General features: G+C 48.2%; 1 protein-coding gene across 1 annotated transcript in view; it reads left to right on the forward strand.

Annotated features, from left to right (window-relative positions):
* The window catches only part of LAMC1 (laminin subunit gamma 1), a 343,593-nt gene that overhangs the window by 303,368 nt on the left and 14,480 nt on the right, over positions 1–25,745 (forward strand). The window contains exons 25-26 of the mRNA XM_086955666.1: positions 4,063–4,262; positions 4,665–4,823. Coding sequence (XP_086811792.1) covers positions 4,063–4,262; positions 4,665–4,823 — 359 coding nt within the window. The remainder of the gene's footprint in view (positions 1–4,062; positions 4,263–4,664; positions 4,824–25,745) is intronic.

A 25,745-nucleotide genomic window follows, 5' to 3' on the forward strand; every position in this document is an offset into this window, starting at 1 on the left:
CTTCTCTTGATATTGCTGAAGGTGCCTCCTGTTCCTGAAGCCATATGGCGGTAGGCTTGGTTTTGTGACAATTTCCACTGATTATAATCTCTTTGCAGTATTTAGCTTCACATGGCTATTCGTCATTTGTAGCCCAAAGGTGGTCATCAAGTCTTAATTTGTAGAGGTCGTCCAGACCACCTATTTTTAAAATGATTGTGGGTCATCTGCATAGTAGTGAAGTTGATTGATTTAATCCGGTTCGGTAAAGGGGTTAGGTATCTGTTGAATAGCAGAGAGGATATAATGGAACCCTGACGGACGCCACAGTGTTGTGAGGAGCAGAAACTAAAGGTGGTACCAACACTAGTTGAAAGTAAAAGCTCTAGAGGCAAGGAATTCAATGCACATTAGCTGAACTCGATCTAACCTTGAACATATGGTATGCCATATAAGAATGTGCTGTGTGAAAAGATTGCATAACTGTACAGGCCATTGAATCATGTACTTAAGCCATCAACGTTTGTGACTTTTCCTATACCTAATACATAAGTGGTTGTCACTACCTAAACCTACCAGCCATTCAGAAGCTGTGTCATGTCCAATCAGCAAATCTCCAGATTCCAGTATGGCAAAGTGCCCCTTTTTGTCATGGGCAATACGTATGTCAACCCTACTGCAGCCCTTATAGCTCAAGGCAGGGTGCATTTTATTATATGTGAGGGCATATCTGCATGAGCAGATATGCCCCTGTGCTGTCTAGTCAATTACTTCAAGTTCAAAGTTCAAGTTTGAAATTTGTATAGCGCCCTATATACCCAGAGGGTCTCAAGGCGCTTGGGGGAAGGGGAAGTTTATTTGTCGAATATCCAAGTTTTTAGTTGTTTTCTGAAGGTGAGGTAGTTCTGGGTAAGGCGGAGATGGGTGGGGAGAGAGTTCCAGGTTTTGGCCACTAAGTAGGAGAAGGATCTTCCTCCCATGGTGGATTTATGGATGCGTGGGATTGCGGCGAGGGCTTGTGTGGATGATCGCAGTTGGCGGGGGGGGGGGGTGTAAAAGGACAGGCGTGTGTTGAGGCAGTCGGGTCCTAGGTCGTAGAGGGCTTTGTGTGCGTGGGTAAGGAGGCGGAACGTTATTCTCTTGTTGACAGGAAGCCAGTGGAGGTCTTTCAGGTGCCCGGAGATGTGAGCTCGGCGGGGGAGGTCCAGTATAAGTCTGGCTGAGGCGTTTTGGATGCGTTGGAGTTTTTTCTGGAGTTTGGCGGCGGTTCCGGCGTAGAGGGTGTTTCCGTAGTCCAGTCGGCTGGTAACCAGTGCGTGGGTGACCGTTTTTCTTGTTTCGGTGGGGATCCAGTGGAAGATTTTTTTAAGCATGCGTAGGATGTTGAAGCAAGATGAGGTGAAGGCGTTGACTTGTCTGGTCATTGAGAGGGAGGAGTCTAGGATGAAACCCAGGTTACGTGCGTGGTCAGCAGGTGTGGGTGCAATTCCCAGGGCCGGTGGCCACCAAGAATCGTCCCAGGCGGAGGGGGATGAGCCTAAGATGAGGACTTCAGTTTTGTCCGAGTTCAGTTTTAGACGGCTGTCTTTCATCCATTCGGCTACTTCTTTCATTCCTTCGTGTAGGTTGGTTTTGGCGGTACTGGGATCGTTGGTGAGGGAGAGGATGAGCTGTGTGTCATCTGCGTAGGAGATGCTGATGATGTTGAGGTTGTGTTTGCGTGCGATGGATGCGAGGGGACTCATGTATACGTTGAAGAGGGTGGGGCTGAGTGAAGATCCTTGTGGTACACCACAGATGACTTCGGTGGCCTCTGATCTGAAGGGGGGGAGGCGGACTCTCTGAGTTCTTCCGGCGAGGAACGAGACTATCCAGTCTAGTGCTTTACCTTGTATCCCGACGTTGCTAAGGCGTTTGATAAGGGTGGTATGGCAGACTGTGTCGAATGCTGCGGAGAGGTCAAGTAGGATGAGTGCGGTTGTTTCTCCATTGTCCAGTAGTGTCCGAATGTCGTCAGTTGCTGCGATGAGGGCGGTCTCCGTGCTGTGTTTGGCTCGGAAGCCGGATTGTGAAGGGTCGAGGGATTTGTTGGATTCGAGGAAGGCGGCGAGCTGATTGTTGATGGCTTTCTCGAGGGAAAGGAAGGAGTGAGATGGGGCGGTAATATGCCCTCACCTGTGGTATGGTGCAACCTGCCTTAGGGCTGTAAAGCCTGCCAGAAGGGTGCCACAGGAAGTGGTGGGTAGATATTGTACCCATGGATGTGTGCCATGTCGACTCTTCAGTTTAGTCTGCACCAAAACACGCAACCTACAATGGCAATGTGTTGGTGTTGAGGTGAGGGGTTTCTGAGGGTGGCATAATAAATGTCACATCCTTCAGAGATCCTCTCTGGTCAAAGGCCTTTGGTACCAGAAGTCCTTTTAAAGGGAACTTACATGTGGCCCAGAGGTGTCCCAGTTGTTTAAACAAAGATGCAGTTTTGGCAAAGAACACAGGATCTGGGGCTTGGTTAGCAGGGTCTCAGCACACACTTAGTCAAGTTGGCATCAGGTATACGGAAAAAAGTTAGGGGGTAACTATGCAAAAAGGGGCACTTTCCTACAGGCATCTACATGGGCCAGCCAGCCCTAGTTCATAACTCTGCTGAAACTCTCACTGGTCTGCACAAGAGGCTCTCCAACAAGCTGGACATTCTCATGCAGAACCATGGCAAAATCTGGAGCCCAGATCTCTGGTCCATCAACCTTGCAATCTGGCTCTTGAGGTCCTAGTATTTGGATACCTTAACCCCTTGCGTGCTGATGACAGAACGGTTCCGTCATCAGCATCGGTTGAGCTGTGCTGATGACGGAACCGTTCCGTCATGACTCCGCCCGCGCAAGGCGGAGTCAGCACAGGCGGAAAATACGCCCCGCACGCAAGGGGTTAATAATCCACCTGATTGCTTCAGCATGCTCAAGAAAGCACACAAACCTACCACTCTTGCCTGCTATGCAGCGAACTGGAAGAGGTTTGTGTACTACTGTCACCCAACACACATTGACCCTTTAACGGTCACAGTATAGCACCTTGTCTGCTACCTACTTTACTTGCTGATTTGTGGATTAGCCTTCTCCTCCATGCAGCTACACCTGCCTCCTGGGGTCGCCTCTCTTCAGTACAGACAAGAGACCTCTCTTCAGAATTTCAGCCATTAAGGCTTTCATTGAGGGCCTCAAGAGAATCATTCCCTTTTTTGTCCCACTGGCCCCAACATTGAACCTCAACCATGTACTGACAAAAATCATGGGTCCTCCATTTGAGCCCCTCCACTTCTGCCTCCTTCAGTTCCTCTCTTGCTATGATAAAGGTTAGTGGACTTAGCCCATTCCTCCAAGAGCCCATTCCACTTGAAATGCCTTCCTGGGGAATATTCCAATAGTTGACATACAAAGCAGCTACCTGGTCCACACCACACACTTTTACATTGCAGTGTGGCTGTGCTAGCTCGCCAACAAGTCAATATCGACCAGGTGGCACTCCGTACACTTTTACTCTACTGGCACACCCACAGACTAGTCGCCACTTTTGAGTGGACTGCTTTAGTCTATCCAAAGCATGTGTATTTACAACCAACATCCCTTGATTAGAAAATGTTACCCTGTTAGCATCTGATCGCGGAATGTAGTGCTGTAGATTTACTTCTGCCCATCCTCCTCCCCAGACTCCTGTGTCCATTGCAGTGTCCTTTACTATGCCTTTTCTTTCTTTTGCGTGAACATCTCTATACATCGGTTCGCTTTACTTTCCATCCTCACCCGCTGTGCGGGAAAACAATCTTAACAATGGAGTTGATGACCATTACCAACAAGAGAATGAGTTGCTGTACCACTTGTCTCTAAAGACTTCTTGCACACATCTGGGCCCAACGCTAGATGGCACCAGTATGCATAGCATGTGGATCTACATCACTACATGCCACAAACGATGCTTACATTGTAAGAAACGTTTTCCTTTAACTCCGTGATTTTTTTTTCACTTGTATGATCTTGGTTTTAACAGTTTTATTGGGAGGAAATAATTGTGGCTTTTATTCCGCAGATTTTGATCAGCGTGTAAACGATAACAAGACTGCAGCCGAAGAGGCTTTGAAAAAGATCCCAGCCATCAGCCAGACGATTGCAGATGCCAATAATAAGACCAAACAAGCAGAGACCGCACTGGGAAATGCTGCTGCCGATGCCAGAGAGGCCAAAAAGAGGGCTGAAGATGCAGAAAAGATTGCAAACTCTGTCCAAAAGGTAAAGTTGCAGATGTAGAAATAATAGGCAGTATCTTGTGTGTTGTCCATGCTGCTAACGAAAGACACCAGCTTTTGACTGCCATCTAAAATTTGTGCATCTGTTAATATGTTGCTGGTAAGAATGGTGTGACAAATTGCTTTGTTGTGTGGTCAGAGGGTCCTCAATGGAAACAAGACACCTATTTCACCTTCTGTTCAGGTTTAAACTCAACAGAGACCTGTAACAATACAGCGTTTACCTTCTGGTTGTTGAATTTATTCACCATAGTCGTTCGCTCTCTTTGACACTGGGTTTCTACTTCCCGTTATAAAAGTTGAACACTGTAGAGAGAGGGACTATATAGAGTGTTACTGTTGAAGGTTTTTGCTGTTGATTTATGCCTGTCTGTTTTTTTTTTAGAATGCTGCCAAAACCAAGTCTGATGCCAACCAGACCTTCTCTGATGCAATTGACTTGGACAAGGAAGTTGGGGATATGCTCACGCAGCTAGAAGGTGCAGAGAAGGAGCTCAAGAAGAAGCAGGCAGAAGCAGACCAGGACATGATGATGGCAGGGATGGTATGTGAACTTCATTTTGGCTATGATTGAAAAGAGATATTGGGTCAGTATCTCCTTATATCAGTCGCCGTGTTTTTGAGGTTCTCCAGAACCCTTTATTAAGGCTGGCAACCTCTCCATCAGTAGATCCTGAAAAAGGTTACTTGCTGTAAAATATTTACCATCATGGGAAAGCATACGACGATGTCCACCTTTCCCTTCTGACATCCGCACTCCATCCTGTACCACAGTGGCTAGGTGGAATCCCACTTGTGAAACAAATGAAAACCCTGTTCCAGGATCACCATAGTCAGACACCCCACACATTTGTGCTGGAAAGAAATTAACAATTGCTTTTAAGTGTGTAGATGCACCCAAAAGACTGAATATCTGGCAGGATTAATTCTTTAGAAGGTATTCATAAGGAGAGACCTCTTTGTTGAGGCAGGGAATGGCCCCTTGTAGTATCCTGTGCATGTACTGTCATTTACTACTGGTGCTCAAGCCCACCAGTACATTTGCTCTCCAAATGGACTGCCAGGTTGTTCACTTTGTGTACTATCTATGTTAGGGTATTGAAATCGAGCAGACAGTGCTTAGACTAGGAGGTGGTAGTGTTTACAAAAAGATACGGCACAACATAGTAAATAGTATTCCATAAACTGTGTCCTGTCTGCAATTTCTGCAAATAAGAATAGGGCTTAATGACATAAAAAGATACAGTTTTTACAACACTTGGGGATGTTTCTTTTATTTTAGCCATGGTGAGCCTAGCCCTCTGTTATAATCACTGCTGAGTCTAGATGCAGCTCTGTGGGTTAAAACCCACCAGTCAAAAATAAGGGATTCCACAAAAGTAAATAGTGCTGTTCAGGGTACTTTCAGAGTTATTATGTCCAAGTCGGTGGTAATTGGCAGTCCAGTTACCCTGCCAGGAAGCAGATGCTGTAGGAAGCTGGCTCTGTATATACTATACCAAAGTAAGGTATAGTTTGCACAGAGTTTAGTGCATCCCCAAAGGCTTACGGAGGGAAAAATAGATAATACCTTACTCTATTTGTGCTAGTGTGGGCGAGCCGTAAGGCTTTATCAGAGGTTGGTTAGTGTTAAGCATTTATTGTACACGCAGGCAAGAAATGATGTCACACACTCAGACTGAACTCACTCCAATTTTTTGTATAAAAAATATTTCTTTAGTTGTATTTTATTTTGAAAACCAAGCAGGACTTGGTACAGGTAAATAGAATTGTACTTTTCAAGACAGATTGAACAACAAGCAAGCTGGATGAAAATGACTTTTGTTACAGGTTTGTAAAATATTCCAATACAGTTGAAATTACTTTTGGATTACTTTTACTACTCTGTGTGATATGCCTAGATATCACATTGGGACATTTCCTAGATAAAAGGTAAGTAAAACAGTTTTCATTAAAACAGTTATTCATGTTTCCATACAAACACCCTCAACACTTAAAAGTTTTTCAGAGGAAAACAGTCAATGCAATCCTATGGAGAAAAGGGGGTTATTGGTTTGCAGGTAAGTAAACGGTCTTTAGGGTTGTGTTTTTGGGGTTAGAAGAAGGGTTCCCCCAAGGTCAAGGATGCACTCAAAAAGCACCCTCCGCAGCACTGGGAATGCTGAGGCCCAATGTTAGGCTATGGGGGTGTTGGTTGGTGGCTGCTCATGGGCAAGCCACTGGGTTGAGGGAGCAAAGCTCCTATGGTTAAGCTCAGGGTAAAGAAGGATCTAAGTTAGCACACAAGGTGCACCCACAGCGGCACAGAGGTGGCCGGGTGCAGGGTCGGCATTGGATGCCCTGTTTTCAATGGGAGTCCTCCGGTCAGAACAAAGATGCAGGTTCGGGCAAGGAGACTTCCTGGAGACAACCACCGACTTCCTGGAGGCGACCACTGGTTGGAGAGGTAAGTTGGGATGCAGGGAGTTGCCTGGACACTGTTGGTTGGGCCACCCAAGGCTGTGGGGCGTTTGCACAGGTGTCTTTAGGCGTCTGGTATCCTTACCAGCTTTTGTCGTGGTCGGGGGGACCCTCCAGACCGAGGCTGCAGGCGTCATCGGGAGGCTTGAGGTAGGTCAGGTATCGCCAGATCCCGGGTCAGGTTCGCTGGGGTGGGACCTCCTCGTGGTGTTGAGCCGTAGGCATCGGCTGCAGAGTGGTGCAGACTCGTGGATTCGCTCGGACCCAGAGTCTGGTTCTTGGCCAAGTCCAGTGCTCACAGGAGAACGTCTTTGCAATGAAGGCAGGGCAGGTCCTCTGGGTTCCGGAAGCTGCTGGCTGCAGGACCACCTTGATTCCGCTGGAGCCTTTTGAGGTTGGAACAGGCCGGTAGGGCTGAGGACAAGTCAGTTGGTGTCCTCTTCTTCCTTCACAACGGCTCTTCGGTCCTTCTTCTTGCTTGTCTGAGGAGGCAAGGTTTGGGGTTGCCCCTAAATACTAAATGTAGGGGTGTTTCAGGTAGACAAAGGTCAGTAACAATGGGTCCCTTCACTGGATAGGGTACACCCCCTATTATGCCACCCTCCAGTGGGAGGGGGGCATAAATCCTCTCTCTGGTTGGCTGGCTCCTCCCCTTCCAGATGGTGGGGACTCAGAGTTGTGCTTCACCTCCTACACCTGAGGGGCGGAGTTGGCAAAGGTGGGCACACCTCTCCTCCTATCTTGGTTTTCCTGCTGATTCTCCCTCCCAAATTGGGGGCTAGAACCAGTGGGGGCCAGTTGTTGGGAGCAGCAAATGGCTGAGTCAGCTTACAAAGGCGGCAAGAATATGACACTTCCTCTTTGTGGACCCTGCCCATCCTGGACGAGGAAGCTTGGCACCTCTGCCCAGGATGTGCTTTGTTTCAGGAACCCGAGAACAGGATGCTTTCGACCCAGGGGTCCAAAAACATGTCTTGGGGTGGCAGCCAGGACACTAGTTAGGTTGTTTTTCAAGGGGCATCTCTAAGATGCCCTCTGAGTGCATTTGGCCTTAAATCCAACACTGGCATGAGTGTGGGTTTAATGGGCTGAGAAGTTTGATGCCAAACTTCCCAGAATTCAGTACAGTCATTATGGTGCTGTGGAGTTCGTAATGACAAACTCTCAGACCATATAACCTTTATGGCTTTACTCCACTTACAATTTCTAAGACTGGACTTAGTCACTGTAGGGGTACAGCGCTCATGCAAATGTACCCTTGCCAGTCGTATAGTGCACCCAGCAAGAGGGGTTTCTTAACTATACCATGGGCAGTGGGTTGTAGGCATGGCACACAGGTATGTGTAAAAGAACAAGGCCAAGCCCCTGAGAAGGCTTAGACAAGGTGTGCAGTACTAAAGGGATGTATCTTAATATTTAACAACTTGGGAACACATTCATGTGATGTATTTAAACATTTATTCCTTGTTAATAATTGATTAACAAATAATGATAATATAAAATCACTTCTCTCTAACAATGTCAGTGCAATTATTGAAGCAAAAACATTGTTTTCAAACAAGAACTATCTTGACATTTGTGATTGATCCACACTTGTGGCTTATGCCTAGTGCATCTTGGGACAGGTATTAGCCTGCAGTGTGTGTGTGTTAAAGTACAGGGACTTTAAGGGTGGCACAATATCTGCTTCAGTCCTTAGAGGCCTTCCCTGATCCCACTACCCTTGGTACCCATGGTACCTTTTACAAGGGACTTACATGTGGCCAGAGAGGTGCCAATTGGGGGTACAAGGTACTGTTTTAGGGAAAGAATACTAGCCCTGGGGACTTGATTAGCAGGAACCCAGGGCCCACTTAATCAAGGAGCATCAAATATCAGACAAAACGTGGGGGTCACCCATGCAAAAAGGAGCAGCTTCCTACACCGGGGCCAAGCATTGGTGGTTAGGTAAGCATTGGGGGGGGCACACAAAGCACCAAACATATACCACTAGCTGCACAGGGGTGGCCGGGTGCAGGGTGCAAATTTAACGTCTGGCACCCAATGCTTTTTTGTGAGGATCTTATTGATGGTATAGAGGCTGCACTCGTGGCACCGGAGGTTGCAGGAGGTAGACCAGCGACAGCGAGGTAAGTTGGGATGTAGTAGGTCGTAGGGGCACCGTCGGTTCCACTAACCAAGGCACAGGGGCTTAGGGTGCTGGGATGCTTTTGGACATCTGAGTTTTCTTACTGGAGCCGGTCGCGGAGAACCTCTAGATTCACACTGGAGGTGCCGTCATGGAGGGCAGTAGAGGCCAGCCAACTCTGGACACGAGGTCAGGGTCACAGGGGAGACTTCACTGCACAGGTCACTCACTCGGGCCGGGGGCTGGAGAAGCTGATCCTCCTGGATCCAGAGTCTTTGGAGTCTGTTTCTTCCGGACAGGCAGCAGTCCTGCCAGGGGTTTTCGGGGTCATTGTTGCAAGACAGGTCGCCGAAGCTGTTGACAGGCCGGTAGGGCAGGGCCAAGGCAGTTATAGTCGTCTGCTGCAGGGTGTCTTCTCTTCTTAGATTGACACAGATCTGAGGGTCAGGTCTGGGGGAGCCACCTAAATACAAAATTTAGGAGGCGGTTTAGGGGAGTAGCAGGTAGGGCCTATCTGCACCTTACCTGGGGTGGCTACACCCTCTATTATGCCAGCCTCTTATGGAAGGTAGCATACACCTAACCCTGATTAGAGGGGTTCCCCCCTCTTCAAGATGGCACGGATTGAAAGTTATGCTTCACCTCGCTTCCCCCTCACCTTAGGGGTGGGGTTGGCAGAGATGGGCACACCGCCTATCTTTTTGCTGGTTTTCCTGCCCAAAATGGGGATGTAAACCAGGGGCTGCTATCTGCTGCTAGCAGCTGAGGCTGGGGGTCGCATAACCGGGTCTGGTGGCTCAGAGTATTGAAGCAGCCACTTCAGGGGCCTGTGTTAGACCTCATGGTAACAGGTTCAAATCCCGGCGGGTCCACTCAGCCTTCTATCCATTTGAAGTCGATAAAATGAGTACCATTGAGTTGGGTAACAATAAACATCTGTTATTCAGCACCAGGACACCTTCGGGTAATCATGCGCTTTGCAAATACACCTGTTATGTTATGTTACAAAGGCAGCAGGCCTTTGAAGCTTCTATCTTCTAGCACTGGACCATCCAAGGGGGAGGAGGCATGACACCTCTGCCCAGGATGTGTATAGTTTCTGGTCCCAGTAAGCAGGGGCTTTCCAGCCAGGGGTCCTGAACCATGTCTGGTGTTGGCTGACTGCCTACAGCTGGTCAGAGACCACACCAGGGTTGGTAGGGATTCAGGGGGCACCTCTGAGGTCAGTGGCATCAGTGTGGATTTATTGAAAGAAGTAGTTTGGTACCAAACACTCTTATATGCAGTAAAGCCATCATGGTGTAGTGGAACTCGAGTTGTTGAGTTCCCAACCCATGTACTCTCTATGGCTTCACTGGCACTTACAATATTGGGAAATGGTTCCCAAATTTGTAGGGGTACATCTGCTCATGCAGATGTGCCCTCACCTGGATTATAGTGCACCTTGCTTTAGGGCTGTGAAGCCTGCTTGAGGGGTGACTTACCCATACTGTCAGGCAGGGCTAGCTGACATGGCACCCATGGTGCCATGTTGACTTTGTTTTTTCCCTCACAGTGGCATTGTCCCAGTTAGCAGGAGAGGAGTCCCAATGGACCCTCTTCAGCTTGCAGGGCCTAGGTACCATTTACTAAGGACTTACAGGGGGCAGAAGTACCAATTGGGGTTTGTGCACTTAATTTGAAACCACATCAATACCAGGCAGAAAGTGGGGGGCTAACCATGCAAAAGAGGCACTTTCTCACATGTGTCCTGCTTGACCAGCTTCTTTGGGTAACTATTTAAATATGTGCGGCCCCTTTTTCACAAGAGTGCTTAGTAACATGGTCCTTTTCCTACTATAGGAACATTCCAGACATCTAGGGCTGCCAGGTAATTGTTAACAATATCCACCCACTCCTCCTGTTCTATAGATGGGGTACCAGGCTGAGAGAGGAATAATGGTGGTGGAGTTATGGCTGATCAACTCCATGACTGATGCAGCAGATACCCCGGTGGCAAAGCCCAAATAAATAAGTGCAAACTAAGTTGAAATATCGCTCGAACACCACAGTCGCACTAAATTCCAGGCAGTAGTAAACAGTTACACCGTACAGTTACAACAATATTTTCTAATAGCTGAGACCCTAAACGTAATCCAAAGGAAAAGGAGTTGAAACTGGTTTCTTCAAATTCCGTGAACGTTGTTGGTAATACCATGAAATAAAAGACTCTGCCCAGAAATTGACTCTACGTTACTCTGACAGTGCTGCTGAATGCTTGAGCCATCATTGAACACTGAAGACAGGAATGCTCAACATGAATCCTCGCTTGCCAGTGAGAAGCGGCCTACACAATGGAGATAATGACGCACAATGATTCTTCCTGCAGAGCATGTTCCAGCTCCAGCAGGAAGTTCATGGTCACGCTCGCAGTGATCAGTGGTTCTCAAGGAAATGTGGGTCTCCGATACAATGAAGCGGTGTGCGCTCAGCGAAGACTTTGAATGCTGCCATAATAAACTGTACGCAGCCTTTGAATAAAAATCCCACCACTGAAACTCCGCCCCTGCTCAGTCTCGACCTAAAGGAATAAAGCATTAAATGGCAACACTCTAGCAGCAGGCACTTATTTATCCAGGAGCACTCTGGCCCCAACACTTGAACACATAAAATGCATTGACAGGGGCGTAATATACATCCACTGTTAAGTCATCCCAGCACCTGCATAACTTGCACATCGTTGCCAAATAAGTCTTACACCAAAGCATTAAATGAAGGCTTTTATAAATCACGTCTAGAACTCCCAAACCTGGTACCCCCTTTGCCAGTCAGCAGGCAACTGTCTGCAAAAATAGAACACACACAAACTCAATATGAATTGATTGTGAACTAATGTAATGTCAGGGGTGATAGCATTCCAGGAAAAGTATGCAGTAACATTACAACAGAAACCATTGCAACCACCAACTCCTTTCATGACCGTCACAAGGGATGGGGAGCTTACATGAGCAAGCTGAACGTCGGCGGTATCTTGTCCTTAAGAAAGCAGTGCAACACATGCGGGAGCTGAATATTTTTCTGACACTTAAGGCCTTCCAGAAACATTTTACAGGGAGTGTGGTCTTCAAACGGAAAACTCAATGGCAATGCACTACTTGAGCAAACAGCGCAGGACAAGATCCAACCCACTATCATCGTTGGCTCAAGGGATATGGGAATGCGTGATAGTGAACTAGCTATCAGTAGTAGCAATATACCTACCTGGGAAAAAAAAAACAGAGGCTGACCGGCTAAGCAGAAAAGCAAATACCACACAGGTGGGAACTAAAACAAGAAGTGTCAAGGCAGATCTTCCAGATCTGGGGGACTCTGCAAGTAGACCTCGTCGCAACACACAAAAACACGAAATGCCAAAGCTTCTCATCCACGTTTACCACCCAGAGTCACTGGGGAATCCTATCATGAGCAAAATAATATATATGCGGAGTTACTCCCACCTAGCTCCAGGCCCAAGACATATGGGAACCCTTCGAGTTACCTACAGAGTATCGGAAGTGATGAAGATGAAAAATAGATATTCGACAACTGAATGTTAGTTAAAAATAATGAATGTAGATTTGTGGGTAAGACTTTTATGCCAGGACTGTGTGTAAAGAATGACCCGTGTACCACGTCGAGGGATAACACAAAACTACAGGATGTATGTTAGAGAGAATAAAATATGATGATATGAATAACATGCCAGAATACTGTCGTAGGTATGTGATGTATGGAAAACAGAGTGTAGAACGTCTGATTTGTTGTTTTCTTTTACTTTCTAAGATAAGTAGCTATGACAAAATGTGTAAATTAACTGATGTCTGTACCGTATTACTGAAAATGCCAATAAAGAAAGTTTTTTTTAAAAAGTCACTTGGGAATGCCCTGTTGATGTATTGGTCAGGTAGATTTGCTTATGCTTTTCAACCAATTCCAGTGATACTGAAGGTGATCCAAAAGTGCAGACAGGAGCAAGTCAACTTGATCCAGATAGCCCTACAATGGGCTCAACAGACATTGTTCTCAGACCTCATGGAAACATCCCAAATGAGTACATATCACTCTCAGCACACCGAGACCTGTTATCAATTAACGGGGGGGGGCATGTGTGGCAACCGGAACAAAATACCCTCAACCAGGCAGTATGTCTCCTTGAGACTTAGTATTTGTGCACCTCAAGTTGCCAAGAAGGCCAATGAAGATTCTAAAGGAGACAAGTTGACCAACAACAAGGAAACGTTGCAGCAGCAAATGGGAAAGATTCTACCTTTGGTGTAACAGACCAGAAAAAAATAGATTGGACACGAGGCTACAGTCATTAGATACCTGATACATCTAGACCAACAGCTCGCCTATGCTTCTATCAAATTCCACTTAGCAGCCATGGTAGTATACTGTGGCGGCTCCTTCACAAAGGCAGAGGAACGTTTCCCTACTGCTATTCGGCAGTTTAAGAAAAAAGAAAATTATAATAACTCAATGTTATTGTCATGTTTTCTAGATGCAAGCACAGCAGCTTTAAGGGTGAGGGGCAGGCTGCTCTGCGGGAGGGGAGGAGTGGTTTTGCAGCGTGAATATTTCTGGATTCACTATGCTGTGCATTACTCCGCGGTCTAGTGGTTGGGTCTGGAATCGTAGTCTTTTCTTTCTTTTTTTTTTCGTAGCCCAGGTGGACGTCGACGTCCCACCTTCTGGTGTACTTCCTGTGACGTCGGCACGTTTCCTGCGGAAGCTCCCACCTTTGGCGCCATCTTCAGATTGTTTTTTCCTCCGTTGGGTCTGGATCATCACCAAGAGGTTCCAGAGTTTTTGGAGAAAAGAAGGAAAAAGCTGAAATGTACCGAAAAAGTTTGGAGAATACATCCAGGAATAAGACCGCCGGGACGACAAAGAAGGAGAAGAACTTCGAATACTTCGAGGTCAAACTGAGAATGCGCACACAGGGGGCCCCCTGAGCGCAGGAATGGACAAGACCCCGTTCAAATTCTGCCGCAATTGCCACCACAAGTATGTGCAGAAGGACCAGCACCCGGTTTGCAACCTCTGCCTGCCGGTCGACCACGAAATCAAGGATGGCAACGCCTGCTCCGTCTTCAAGCTGAAGACTCTCAGGATTAGAGAGAGGCAGAGGATAGCCAACCACAGCATGCAAGGAAAAGGCCAAACTCCGTCGCTTCGGGACTTGGGCCTCTCCAGTGACGAAGAGGACAACCTCGCTGATGGACCAGATGACTTCACGGTCGTAGAGACCGATAAGAAAACTGCAAAAGAGGTAGGAGACGTCAACCCCTAAAGCCCCAACAGACTCTCGAAAGCCTGAGTCAGACTCTCGAAAAACAGAGTCTAAGTCCACAAAAGGAGCACTGGCGCCGAAAATTTTGACGGCTGCAGCTGCATCCAGGGACAAACAGCCCAGCGGATCCCTCAAAGGATTCCCAGGTGGCGAAGACACACAAAAAGCCTAGGTCATCGAAGCACGCACCCGAAAAGGAGCACTCGACGCCGAAGGAAAAGGACCCGAAGGCTTCTTCGAAGTAGACGTCTACGTCGAAGAGATCGTCCGAATCACTCAATGCCGAACAGGCTGCCGAGATGGAAAGGAAAAAGAGAAGGCTTGAGGCCGAAATGGATAACATCCTGCAAAGAAAAAGAGAATTAGACGAGCGGATGAAGAGGTTCACCATCCCAGCGAAGCCGGCAATGACTATCGTCGAAGTTAAGGAAGAGGAGGAGTTCGACGCCGAAGAGCCGCCGAAAACTTCCGAGCCCCAGGAACACCAAGAGGAAGAGGGCCTATACTATTTCGAGGAAGGCGAAGAAGACCAGCGAACGAGTTTGGACTCTGCATCCTCGGTGGCGCAGGACCTTGATTGGCAGGTCCTCGACGCTGAAAGCCCGGAAGAGGCCGTGGAGATGTACACTTCGAGGCATTCGCCGCCAGATGACATTGGGATCTACAACATGGTCATCAGGAATGTGGCAGCAGCTTATGAAGTGAAACTGGAGGAAGAAAACACAAAAGCCTGCTTCCTCCTAGAGAGCCTGCTCCCCACTCAAACCAGGAGTTCATTCCTCCCCATGCTACCAAGTGTCCTGGACCAGGGGAGAGAGGCATTCAAAGAACCAGCAAGCTGCAGGTCTGTCACACCCAGGACACAGAAAAAATACAAACACTCCTCTAAGGATCCTCTCTACATCCAGGGATCCGTCACAGCTGACTCCATCATTGCAGCAACAGCCAGAAAATGGGCCAACGTCCCCACAAACTCAGGCCCACCACCTGGCAAGGAGAGTAAGAGGATGGACCTCACTGGAAGGAAGATGGAGAGGAATGCAGCAGTACACTGGCGCATTGCCTACTCTAATGCCCTACTCAACAGGCATACATACCAGCATTGGGACGAGGTCGGACAACTGCTCAAACACCTCCCTGAGCAATACCAACGGAGGGCAACACACCTGGTGGAGGAGGGCAAGAATATAGCCAACTCATGCCTAAAATCAGCCCTGGATGTGGCAGACACGTCTATCAGGCTCATGATGTTAGAGGTCACAGAGAGAAGGCATGCTGGCTGAGAATATCAGGCTTCAAGCCGGAAGTACAGAATAACATCCTGAACACCCCCTTCAATGGTGAAACGCTGTTCAGAGCACCAGTGGATGAGAAACTCACCCAACTCAAAGGAAAATGAAACTGCAAGGTCCGTGGGGGCCTTGCAATTCAGAGGAATGAGGAGAGGTACACCGCCACGGCGGCCAAACTGAAGAGGGGGAAACCAGCCGGGAACGTCACATCAGACATCCCATCAGGGCTACCAGGGCGACAACCAAGCAAAGCAGGGCCAGCAAAAACAAACCTGCCAATACCAGCCTCGGGGCCAGTCCTTTCGCGGGAGGGCGAATGGACGAGGGCAAACAAGAAGGGGGGGCCAGCAACCCACTTCAAAGTGACTCCTCACCACCAACCGTGCCCACCCACATGACACCTGTAGGGGAGGGGCACAACAAAGTCTGCAAAAAAGGGTCAGGCGGACAAAAGATCAACGAACATGTAACACCAGTAGGAGGCAGGCTAAAACACTTCTTACAGGAATGGAAGAAAACAACAGACAAATGGATACTGAACATCATACAGTTCGGATACTGCATAGAACTGGAAAAGAAACGACCAAAGAGGAAACCGAAAAGAAAAAACGCACTCCGCAAAATAACTAGCGCTACTCACAGAGGAAGCTCAAGAACTCCTCCACAAAGAAGCCATAGAAACAGTACCATTCAAAGAAAGAAACCAGGGAGTGTACTCCAACTACTTCCTCGTACCAAAGGTGGACGAAACACTAAGACCAATCCTGGACCTTCGGTTCCTAAACCAATACATAAGAACACAACAATTCAAGATGACATCTCTTCAAGAAGTCATTCCTCAGATGAGGGACGGAGACTTTGTCCACAATAGACTTAAAGGACGCCTACCTACACATTCTCATGAACAGACAGCACAAATATCTACTGAGATTTGCCATCAACAAAGCACACTATCAGTTCACCTCCCTGGCCTTCGGACTAAAATCCGCACCAAGGGTCTTCACCAAGTGCCTCGCTGCTGTGGCAGCGCACCTGAGGAGGGAAGGGATCCATGTATACCCCTGCCTCGACGACTGGCTCATAAAAGCAAGTTACTACAAACAATGCAAGAAACATGCACAATGGGTCACAAACGCAAACGGAACTGGGATTCTCAATACACTGGGGGAAATCCTTAATGGAACCAGAGCATGTGAAGATCTTCTTCGGCGCACATATCAACACCATACAGAGCAAAGTGTTCCTCAGCGACAAGAGAACACTTGCCCTGCTGAAGGAGACACGTCAGTAGCAGAAGGGGCGAGCTCTGACAGTGAGGACAGCGAGCAAGATAATGGGGATGATGGCGTCCTGCATACACCTGGTCCTCAATATACTGCTACACATGAGACCATTCCAGGAATGGCTGCAACAACAATGGTCACAACCTACAGGGAGTTAGGAAGATCTAGTGGTTGTAACGGACGCAGTGCAAGAGGAGATAGCGTGGTGGAACAAGGAGAACATAACAGAGCGGAAGCCTTTGACACCACGAAACCCAACAGTGACCATCACCACAGACTCATCCCAGAAGGGATGGGGAGCACACATGAACCAACTCAAGGTGCGGGCCTGTGGATTCCAACAGATGCGATTAGGCACATCAACTACCTGGAACTGAAGACTGTGTTCCTCGCCCTAAAAGCCTTCTAGAAACAACTGTATGGGCAAAGAGTGTTGATACAGACTGACAACACCACAACAATGTTCTACAGCAACAAACCGGGAGGAACACAATCAGTCGCACTATCCAACCTAGCGCAGGACATATGGAGATGGGCCATCTCACTCAGAATAGACCTCTTAGCTATACACCTACCAGGGAAGGACAACGTGGAGGCAGACTGAATCAGCAGACAGGCATCAGCATCCCACGAGTGGGAGCTCAATGCACAAGAAACGCAAAGGCTATTCAAGAAGTGGGGGACTCTGACAATAGACCTATTTGCAACACACCAGAATGCAAAATGCTGATACTGTGCTTCCAGGCAACCAGATAACAATCACAAGGGAATGCCCTTTGGATAAGCTGGTCGAAAATATTTGCCTATGCTTTTCCCCTGATACCACTGATGCACAGGGTGCTCAGCAAATGCAGAACCAGCAACATGACGCTGATTTTAGTGGCAGCACAGTGGGCCAGGCAGTCATGGTTCTCACAAATCGTGGAGATGGCGCAGGGACCGCCAGACAAATTCGGGAAAAGAAAGGACTTACTCACCATGCAAAACGGAGAGGTACTCCACCCAGAGCCAGAGAGCCTCATAGAGTTTGCACATCTGAAACTGCCGGAGAGCACACTGCAGGTGCTATGAGAGGCAAGAAGGCCTACCACACAGAGGTGCTGAGTGGCAAAATGGAAAAGATTCACAGAATGGTGTATTAAGGAGAAACTGCACAAGAAGATGACAAGGGAATCAACGGTGCTAAAATATTTAACTCACCTACTCAAATCAAACCCAAGTTTCACCTTGCTGAGGGTACACCTAACAGTGATAGTAGCCTACACAAGAGGAGAGACAGGAAAGAGCTTCTTTACATCACAAGTAGTAAAAAGATTCCTGGAAGGGGCTAAAAGAATAGCACCACCCAAGAGGATGCCACCACTGCCATGGAACCTTAATTTAGTCCTAACAGAGCTTATGAAGGCACCTTTCTAACCCATTCATAAGGCATCACAACAAATGCTCACAATGAAGACAGCCTTTCTAGTGGCAATCACCTCGTTACGCAGGGTAGGCGAACTGCAAGCGCTAACACTGCAGGAACCCTACATTCAAATACACAATGATAGGGTGGTAATGCGAACTGACACACGCTTTATGCCAAAGGTGGTGTCAAGGTTTCACATGAACCAGACGATACAAATACCAAGCTTCTTTCAGAAACCATCCACAAGCGCAGAGAGGGCACTGCACACTAGAAGGGCAGTAATGCATTACATGGAAAGAACTAAAGAGCACAGGAAAACAAAACAGTTATTTGTGTCCTTCGCAAGCAGTTTCCTGGGTAGACTAGTAACAAAGGGCACCATTGCACGATGGATCGCACAAACAATACAATTCTGCCACAAGCAGGCAGGCCAAGAACTAACAGAGGGGGCACAAGCTCACTCTACCAGGAAAAAGAGAGCAACAATAGCCTTCCTGGCTAACACACCGATTCAAAACATATGCCTGGCGGCAACATGGGCCTCAGTGCACACGTTCACTAAGCACTACTGCGTGGATATACAGATGAACAAGGAAGCACAAGTAGGACAGAGTGTTTCAACATATATTTAACAACCAACGCTCATCTTCCACCCAGCCGCCACAAACGTAACAAACCGCTACAAAGTCTATGCACAGCATAGTGAATCCAGAAAGATTCAAGCTGCAAAACGAATAGTTTCTTACCTGTCGGTGTAGTTTTGCAACTTGAAGATCTTTCTGGATTCCTTAGCGAACCCACCCACCTCCGCCAGAAAGATGAGGCAGGAGAAGAAGGTGGAAATACAAGGAATAAAATACAAACCGACACTCTGAGAGACAAAGTGGAAAATCATTTCCTTTAAGGAAGAATTTAAAGCATTGCCAAGGATTCATGAACCGACCACAAAAACAACAAAAAAAAGAATCCGAAGATGGCGCCCAAAGGTGGGAGCTTCCGCAGGAAGTATGCCGACGTCACAGGAAGTACACCAGAAGGTGGGACGTCTGTGCCCACCTGGGCTACGAAAAAAGAAAAAGAAAAGACTACGATTCCAGACCCAACCACTAGACCGCGGAATAATGCACAGCATAGTGAATCCAGAAAGATCTTCAAGCTGCAAAACTACACCGACGGGTAAGAAACTATTCATTTTCACTCCCTTCATGTGCATGAATGTTTGGCCAGCCGTCTCGGGCTGGCCAAACATTCATGTGCACATAGCATGCTCTCCACCCAGGCTGCATTACAGCCTGGATGGAGAACATGCCCAGGCCCCCATTTCCCATCTGAGCGCCAAACCACGGCGCTCAGACCAATCGCAATGCTGCATTGCAGTGTTGTGATTGGCTCAGGGGATCCTGGGTGTTTCTGGGGTCCTTCATGTTCCGGTTGGAGGAGGAGTGGAGAGATGGGATGCGGGCAGGAGGCAAGTTTTTAAAATAAAATGTTGCCCCCTTTCCCTCTCCCCTACCTCTCCACCCCTGCCGGACGCTACTGGTTGTATACACAAAGGCATACTGGTTAGAGGTTCCTTCACCACAAACCACAAGGGAGTCACCCTATTTCAAAGAAAATGGACAGGGTTTCTAAACAAAAAACAAAAAGTGTTTTCCTTTCACCTGAAATATTGATACATTCTTTATCGGAAACCGGGGGTTAACAGGACCCACCTGTAAATCAAGGGCCAGATGAAAAACCAATTATTCTTAATAGACCTACTTAAATTGTAAGAAGGATTAAAATACAAGTGAACATAAATTTAAAATCTTTCTTTTAAAACCCTAGAAAGCCATTAAACACATCAAAACGGATACATTTATAAATATATATATATGTTGAATCTTTTATTTTTTATTTTTGATCAGTTAAAAAAAATAGGAAGTGCTGTTTACTACTGGTTTCTGATAACATTGTGTATAAATATTTCAGGTGAAAAGGGACCCCTTTTTAGGTCGAAGGCTAGAGCAGGCACATGCGCAGTCTCGCTGGCGATATTTATTGTTTTCACGAGGTTTCAGTAATGGGCTTTAAGCCCCGCCCCTTTTTAGGTCTCGCCCTGGAATTCGCATCCGAAGGATGCGTCCAGGGTCGGAGACTTATAGCTATCGGACACGGGGGAATGGAGGACAAGAAACTGTCACGAGCAGATTTGGGTGCGCGAACGCGCACGTTCCGTCCTGCGCCGCGCACTTCCCTCCCATACTCCCAGCAAGTCAGCCTAACGCGCATGCATGCATGCACACACACGCGCACACGCACTTACACTTACACAGACACGCAGGCACCCAGACAGGCAACCCCCCCCACAGTCACACACACGCACGCATACACACAGACTCCAAGACACACACACACACACACACGCACGTTCACACATACACAGCCCGCCGCCGCGCGCGCACACACACATGCCCCCCGCCCTCGCAGCCCAGCAACAAGGCGAAGCCCCACTCACCGGCTTCCTTGGTGCAGCGGCTCTCACCGGCAGCAGGACTCTTCCTCCCTTCTTCGGCACCGGGGCGCAGGGTAGGCTCCTGCCTGCTCCGGTGCTCCAAACAATCGCGGCTCTTCCGTGGGAGGCGGGGTAGGCTCCCGCCCTCCTACTTCCTGTTTCCGGTTGTCCCGCCCGGCCTGCCTGACTTCCTGGTTGCAGGCCGGCGGCGGACTGCAGCACGCCCTTAAGCAGGGGTTTTTCTGGAGACTGGCAACGGTTTCTTCCAAATTGGCCAGTAGCGTACATCTTAAATAGCATCTCTCTCTGCACTATCATGCGAGGCCCAACATGAATCGTTTTGTACATATATCAATTTTTCTAACGTGTCAAATGTCATTAGACAGCTAGACACATTGGCCCCTTCCAACTTTGGGCACGGATGGTCTTAAGAGACCTTTGCAGATATGATTCGCCTCGGATTGCTCATCTTTATACATTCCATTTTCGCCTAAAGAGGATATATTTGTTTCTTTTTTTTATTTTAAGAGTGCATAACTGACAAGCTCCTCCATGGCATGTGGCCTTTTCGGCAAGAGCAGCTTTGCAGTGGTTTAGCATCATATATTTCCATTATAAATCCCTGCGTGTAAAGTGATGGCTGAAAAGCGATCACGCCACGGGAAGGCGGCGTCACGCATGACCTGCAGCCACTTCCCAGCTATGCCTTAAAGTGAAAGTAAGAAGTTTTAATACTAATTAACTTGGGCTGCATTTTTCCTGAAATGTGAATTATAGCATCAAATATATATGTACTTTTATCTCAATTGAGAACATGTTAAATAGCTATGTAATGTAAATGTAAATCTGTATTCAGCCCGGCATCTTCGGCCCAGTACAAGAGACAGCATGCATCAGCACATTTGCTTCAGAACGTCTCCCCTGGTAAATTCTGAATCTTATCCAGTCGAGTTGTGTTCTGTGCATTATGGTACACGCAGTCTTGAATTAATGACCCAAGCAGTGACTACAATCAGGAGGCAAAGAAAAAACCTGGCCTGGATAAGCTACTTACGAATGCAACCTAACAATTGTTGGTCCTCAGTAGAGATCAATGAAAACAATAAACTGAAATCAGCACTCCAAGAAAAATTCCCTGGTTCATTGTATGTCCCTACAAATCACCATACAACACGGACCGACGGTGGACATTTACATCTGGCGCCCCATGCCACGCAATGATCTGATACGGAGCGGAGACCAGACAGGGAGAAAGGCGCGTTCCTTAAATTCTGCTCGTCGGCTTCCAATAAAACCCATCCCCAGCAACGGAAACAGCTGAGCAGCGGCGCTTACTCACTCCCTCTGTGAGTGAACTCCGCTCTTCCTGTCCATTTCTGACAGACTCCTCGGTCGTAACTAGGGGCAGGGAAGCCGCGGCGCCAGTACCAAAGCCGGCAGCGTCCTCCCGCCGGCGGGCGCTCCTGAGCCACGGCTCTCCAAGGAAGCAAGAACGCACTGCCATGGCGTCTCTGGCAGGGGCACGACGGCTCAGCTGCCACCTGTTCAACACAGTGAGGCAAAGGCTTCATTCAGCTTTTTTCCCTCAAATAAAAGCAACCAAGCTCACTGTGCGCGAGCTTCATGCTTATTGCATAAACCGTAGTATGCATAAACCATTGTTGATGCCTCGATCCAAAATGCAGAGCCCTTATATAGGTCCGTTCTGAGTAAAAGCCCGTCAGTCCAGATATTGAGGCTCTGCATTGTGGGAGGTGTCCAGATTTAATAAGGCGATAAGCAGGAATACAAGTCCCATAAAGTAAATCAAACACCTAGACGGCATGCGCTATTCACGATTTTTCCTTGAAATTTGAGAGGTCTGAAAATACTCGAAACAATTAGTCTTGTCAGGTTTCCCAGTTCCATGGGTGACGGACGACTCATCACGAGGGAGGCTGCATGGCCTCAGTAGGCCCCGGTATTCCCATCCCCGAGGCCGTATCTTATTTTAATTGAGAGAGCCCCCCAAGCCCATTATGACCCTATCACCCAGAGCCTGGCTTCAATATAGGTGAGTGCCCCGGTGCCCACTACGGTCACCCATATTGTATATGTACTTTTTTTATGCAAAGAAAATTTAAATACTGCATAAATGACTTTTCTACAACACATATTTTGTATGTACCTTTTTATGCAAAGAAAATTAAAATAGCGCATAAATAAAAACATTGCCATTTACAGTACTAATAGCTCAAACTTAAATAATGCGAGACCTATTGCATTGCAAATGCTTGTTCCCATTAGCCGGTGTCACCACTTATATTAAACGGTGGCCGGCCATTGGGGAAGAGCTTGTGGTGACGTACACGTTTCTCTATTTCTGCCGTCCCACTTGGACGGACTGTCCTGACTTCCTTCAGCCGTAAAAGCTTTATTATCTTTATGGAGTGAAACAGATGGCCCCATAAAGATAAAAACCAAAGTAAAGCAGGCCGAGGCCGTCCAAGTGGGACGGCAGAAAAACAGAAAACTACGTTGTGGCGAGTAAGGCCGCCTGTACCGTGCTGGGAAGCTTTTACTGTGGTTCGGCTGGGGCCGGAATAATGTCTTCACTATTATGCCTGCCGTTATTGACCTTCAGTTCTGCTGTCTGCGGCTGCTCCGATACTTTGCTTGTTGCGCTGGGCACCCTGTCACCACGGCCCGCTCTCGCTGACTTTTCTTGTCGGGCGGCCATTGGTCGGCACAGATGTTACTGGCAAGGTTTCTTTCTCGCTTCGCTATAGGACATATGAAGTTCCAGACGCTTCCATTTTTGTTATTGCCTTCCCCGCCGCAAGGGTGCTTTTCTCTTCGACTTAGCTTGGCGACTCTGTGATCCCGACCAGTTTCTTTTGTAGCTCGTGGCTTCATGGAGCTTAATCGCGGCGGGGAGCGATGGAAACACTGTTGCCTGCCCCTCTTTGCCTTGCAGCCGGCGTGCTGCCAGACACTAAGTGGCCCGTGCGGTTGGCAGGCTGGCAGGTGCGGTGTTGTCGGGCACGGCAGTGAACACCAATGCAATGCCTCTGGTGTGGTCTAGGGACGTTGCTACCGTTGTATGCTTCGGGCACGATGTTGATGTGCGATTGCCTGCTTGTTTGGGGGGGCTGTTTGATGTGCGTGCACGTGGATGTCCTAACTGGGCTTGTGGGTGGGTGGATTGTGTGCATACATGTGCTTGGCCGGTATGGAGTGGGTGCCAGAGGTCTGTAGTGTAGTCATCTGTGTGTGGAGGTGTGTATTTGTGAGGGTTGATGTATACATATAGGAGCATGCAGGTATAACTGCGCAGGCTGATTGTGTCCACTGTACACCAGGCTGACCTGCTGCTGTTGGAAGGCACTCGTCCCCTGCACTAGGAAGGAAACCGTGGCAAAAGGCTGAGTAGCCCATTTATAAAATGTCCCCCTCTTGGGCTTCCGCTTGTCTGTCACCACATCCGGTCCTTGCTGTCCATCACCACATGCACATTCTGGGGACACGGACACCGCTGCTTTTTAGTAGGCGACCAGAGCTTCTGAAATACTCAAACTAATATCAGGGGGGGCAGCAGCTGTGACCTGACACATATACCCCGACCACCCCATATATATCCTGGCCGCCCACATATACCCCCTGCAGCTGAATCCACCTCTGGTCCCGTCGCGTACAGCCCTAGGGCTGTGCTCACATACAACTGTGTGGCATACCGCTCCATCGTATACACTTGTAGCCCCCGGGGTCTGTCATAAATCATTCAATGACATGATCCACATATGGGGAGATGCATCCCTGAGACATCGGAGGAGCCCCTAATCTGACAAGTGGGTCTGGCAGGTCGTCCAGTGCGGGGAGGATGCGGTCGTGATTGCAATTTTATATAGCACCAACTCGAGCTTTACATGATCACCATGTACGCCACATACATGTTTTTAGGCACGGTGGAATTTAATGACTTTGGACGCACTCTGAGACTAGAACCTGCAGCATTCCCGACCACCAAGTCGGTAGCACTGGCCATTACGCCACATCTTATCTCTCCTCCCCCCCCCCCCCCCCCCCCCCCCCCAAAGAGGTGAAATGAATGCCCATGACAATCTTTTTTACACAAGTTCCACTTTTATTCTAATCACATGCCTGTTATGCTACGAAACTGCTTTGAATCGTACACCGTGGGAAAGGCCATGATGGTTATTTTAGCGCCCTTCTCTGTGTTACCCATTTCATGGAGGCTTCTGTTTCCTTTTTGTAATGCTTCTGCGCCTCGGCCCTGTGGATGCGTCAGCAACCCCAACCGCCCTCTCTTCCTCCTCAGGCCGGGACATCCTGCTGTTGCCGCCACGTGCCCTCTGATTTCCGCCGGACCAGGGGAGCCCTTCGTAGTAAGTCACCATGCCTGTGTACTTCCAGCGACCTGAGAACGCCCTTGAGCGGGCGAACTGTGAGTGGGTGCTCCCTTCCTGCAGAGAGAGGCTGTGTGAGTTCTGGAACAGTGTCCCGGAGTCTGACGCCATGTTAGAGACACTGAAAGCAGTGCAAGGAGTTCTACAATGTGTGGCTGAGAACCAGCTCCCATGGGCCTTAGAGTGGGCTACTGTGTTGCATGCTCGATCCTACGTGCGGACTTCACCAAGTGTATATCGCCCACACTACAGTACTGTTTAGTATGATGGTCAACATGACGTTGAGACTGGAGATGTGATGTAGTAGTCTGGTCTTTTTCAAACAGTTGTTAACCCGGCTCGATGGCCACTGCGGGTCGGCTTTATAGGTTTCCATGTTTAAAAGCCACATATGTCAGTCTGTTCTCTCTTCGAACCTCTTCCTCTCTGGTTATCTGAATACTTCCCTGTTTTCCGCCTCATCTTCCCCGCCTTCTCGTCTTTATCTCTTTATTCTTAACTGCTCCTGCCATCCGCGGTCTCTATTTTTTTCCCTCTCTAGCCTCTTCCCTCCTCCGCTTTTCTTTTATTCTTTACTGATCAAGCCCCACGCAACGTTTAGCCCTTCTATTTCTCTACCTTCCGACAAAATTCCAGTACTGGATCTGGTGGAAGGAATGCCAATTCTAATTATGATATGCCTGT

Source organism: Lissotriton vulgaris, chromosome 1_1 (assembly GCF_964263255.1).
Source record: "Lissotriton vulgaris chromosome 1_1, aLisVul1.2, whole genome shotgun sequence".
Taxonomy (NCBI): Eukaryota; Metazoa; Chordata; class Amphibia; order Caudata; family Salamandridae; genus Lissotriton; species Lissotriton vulgaris.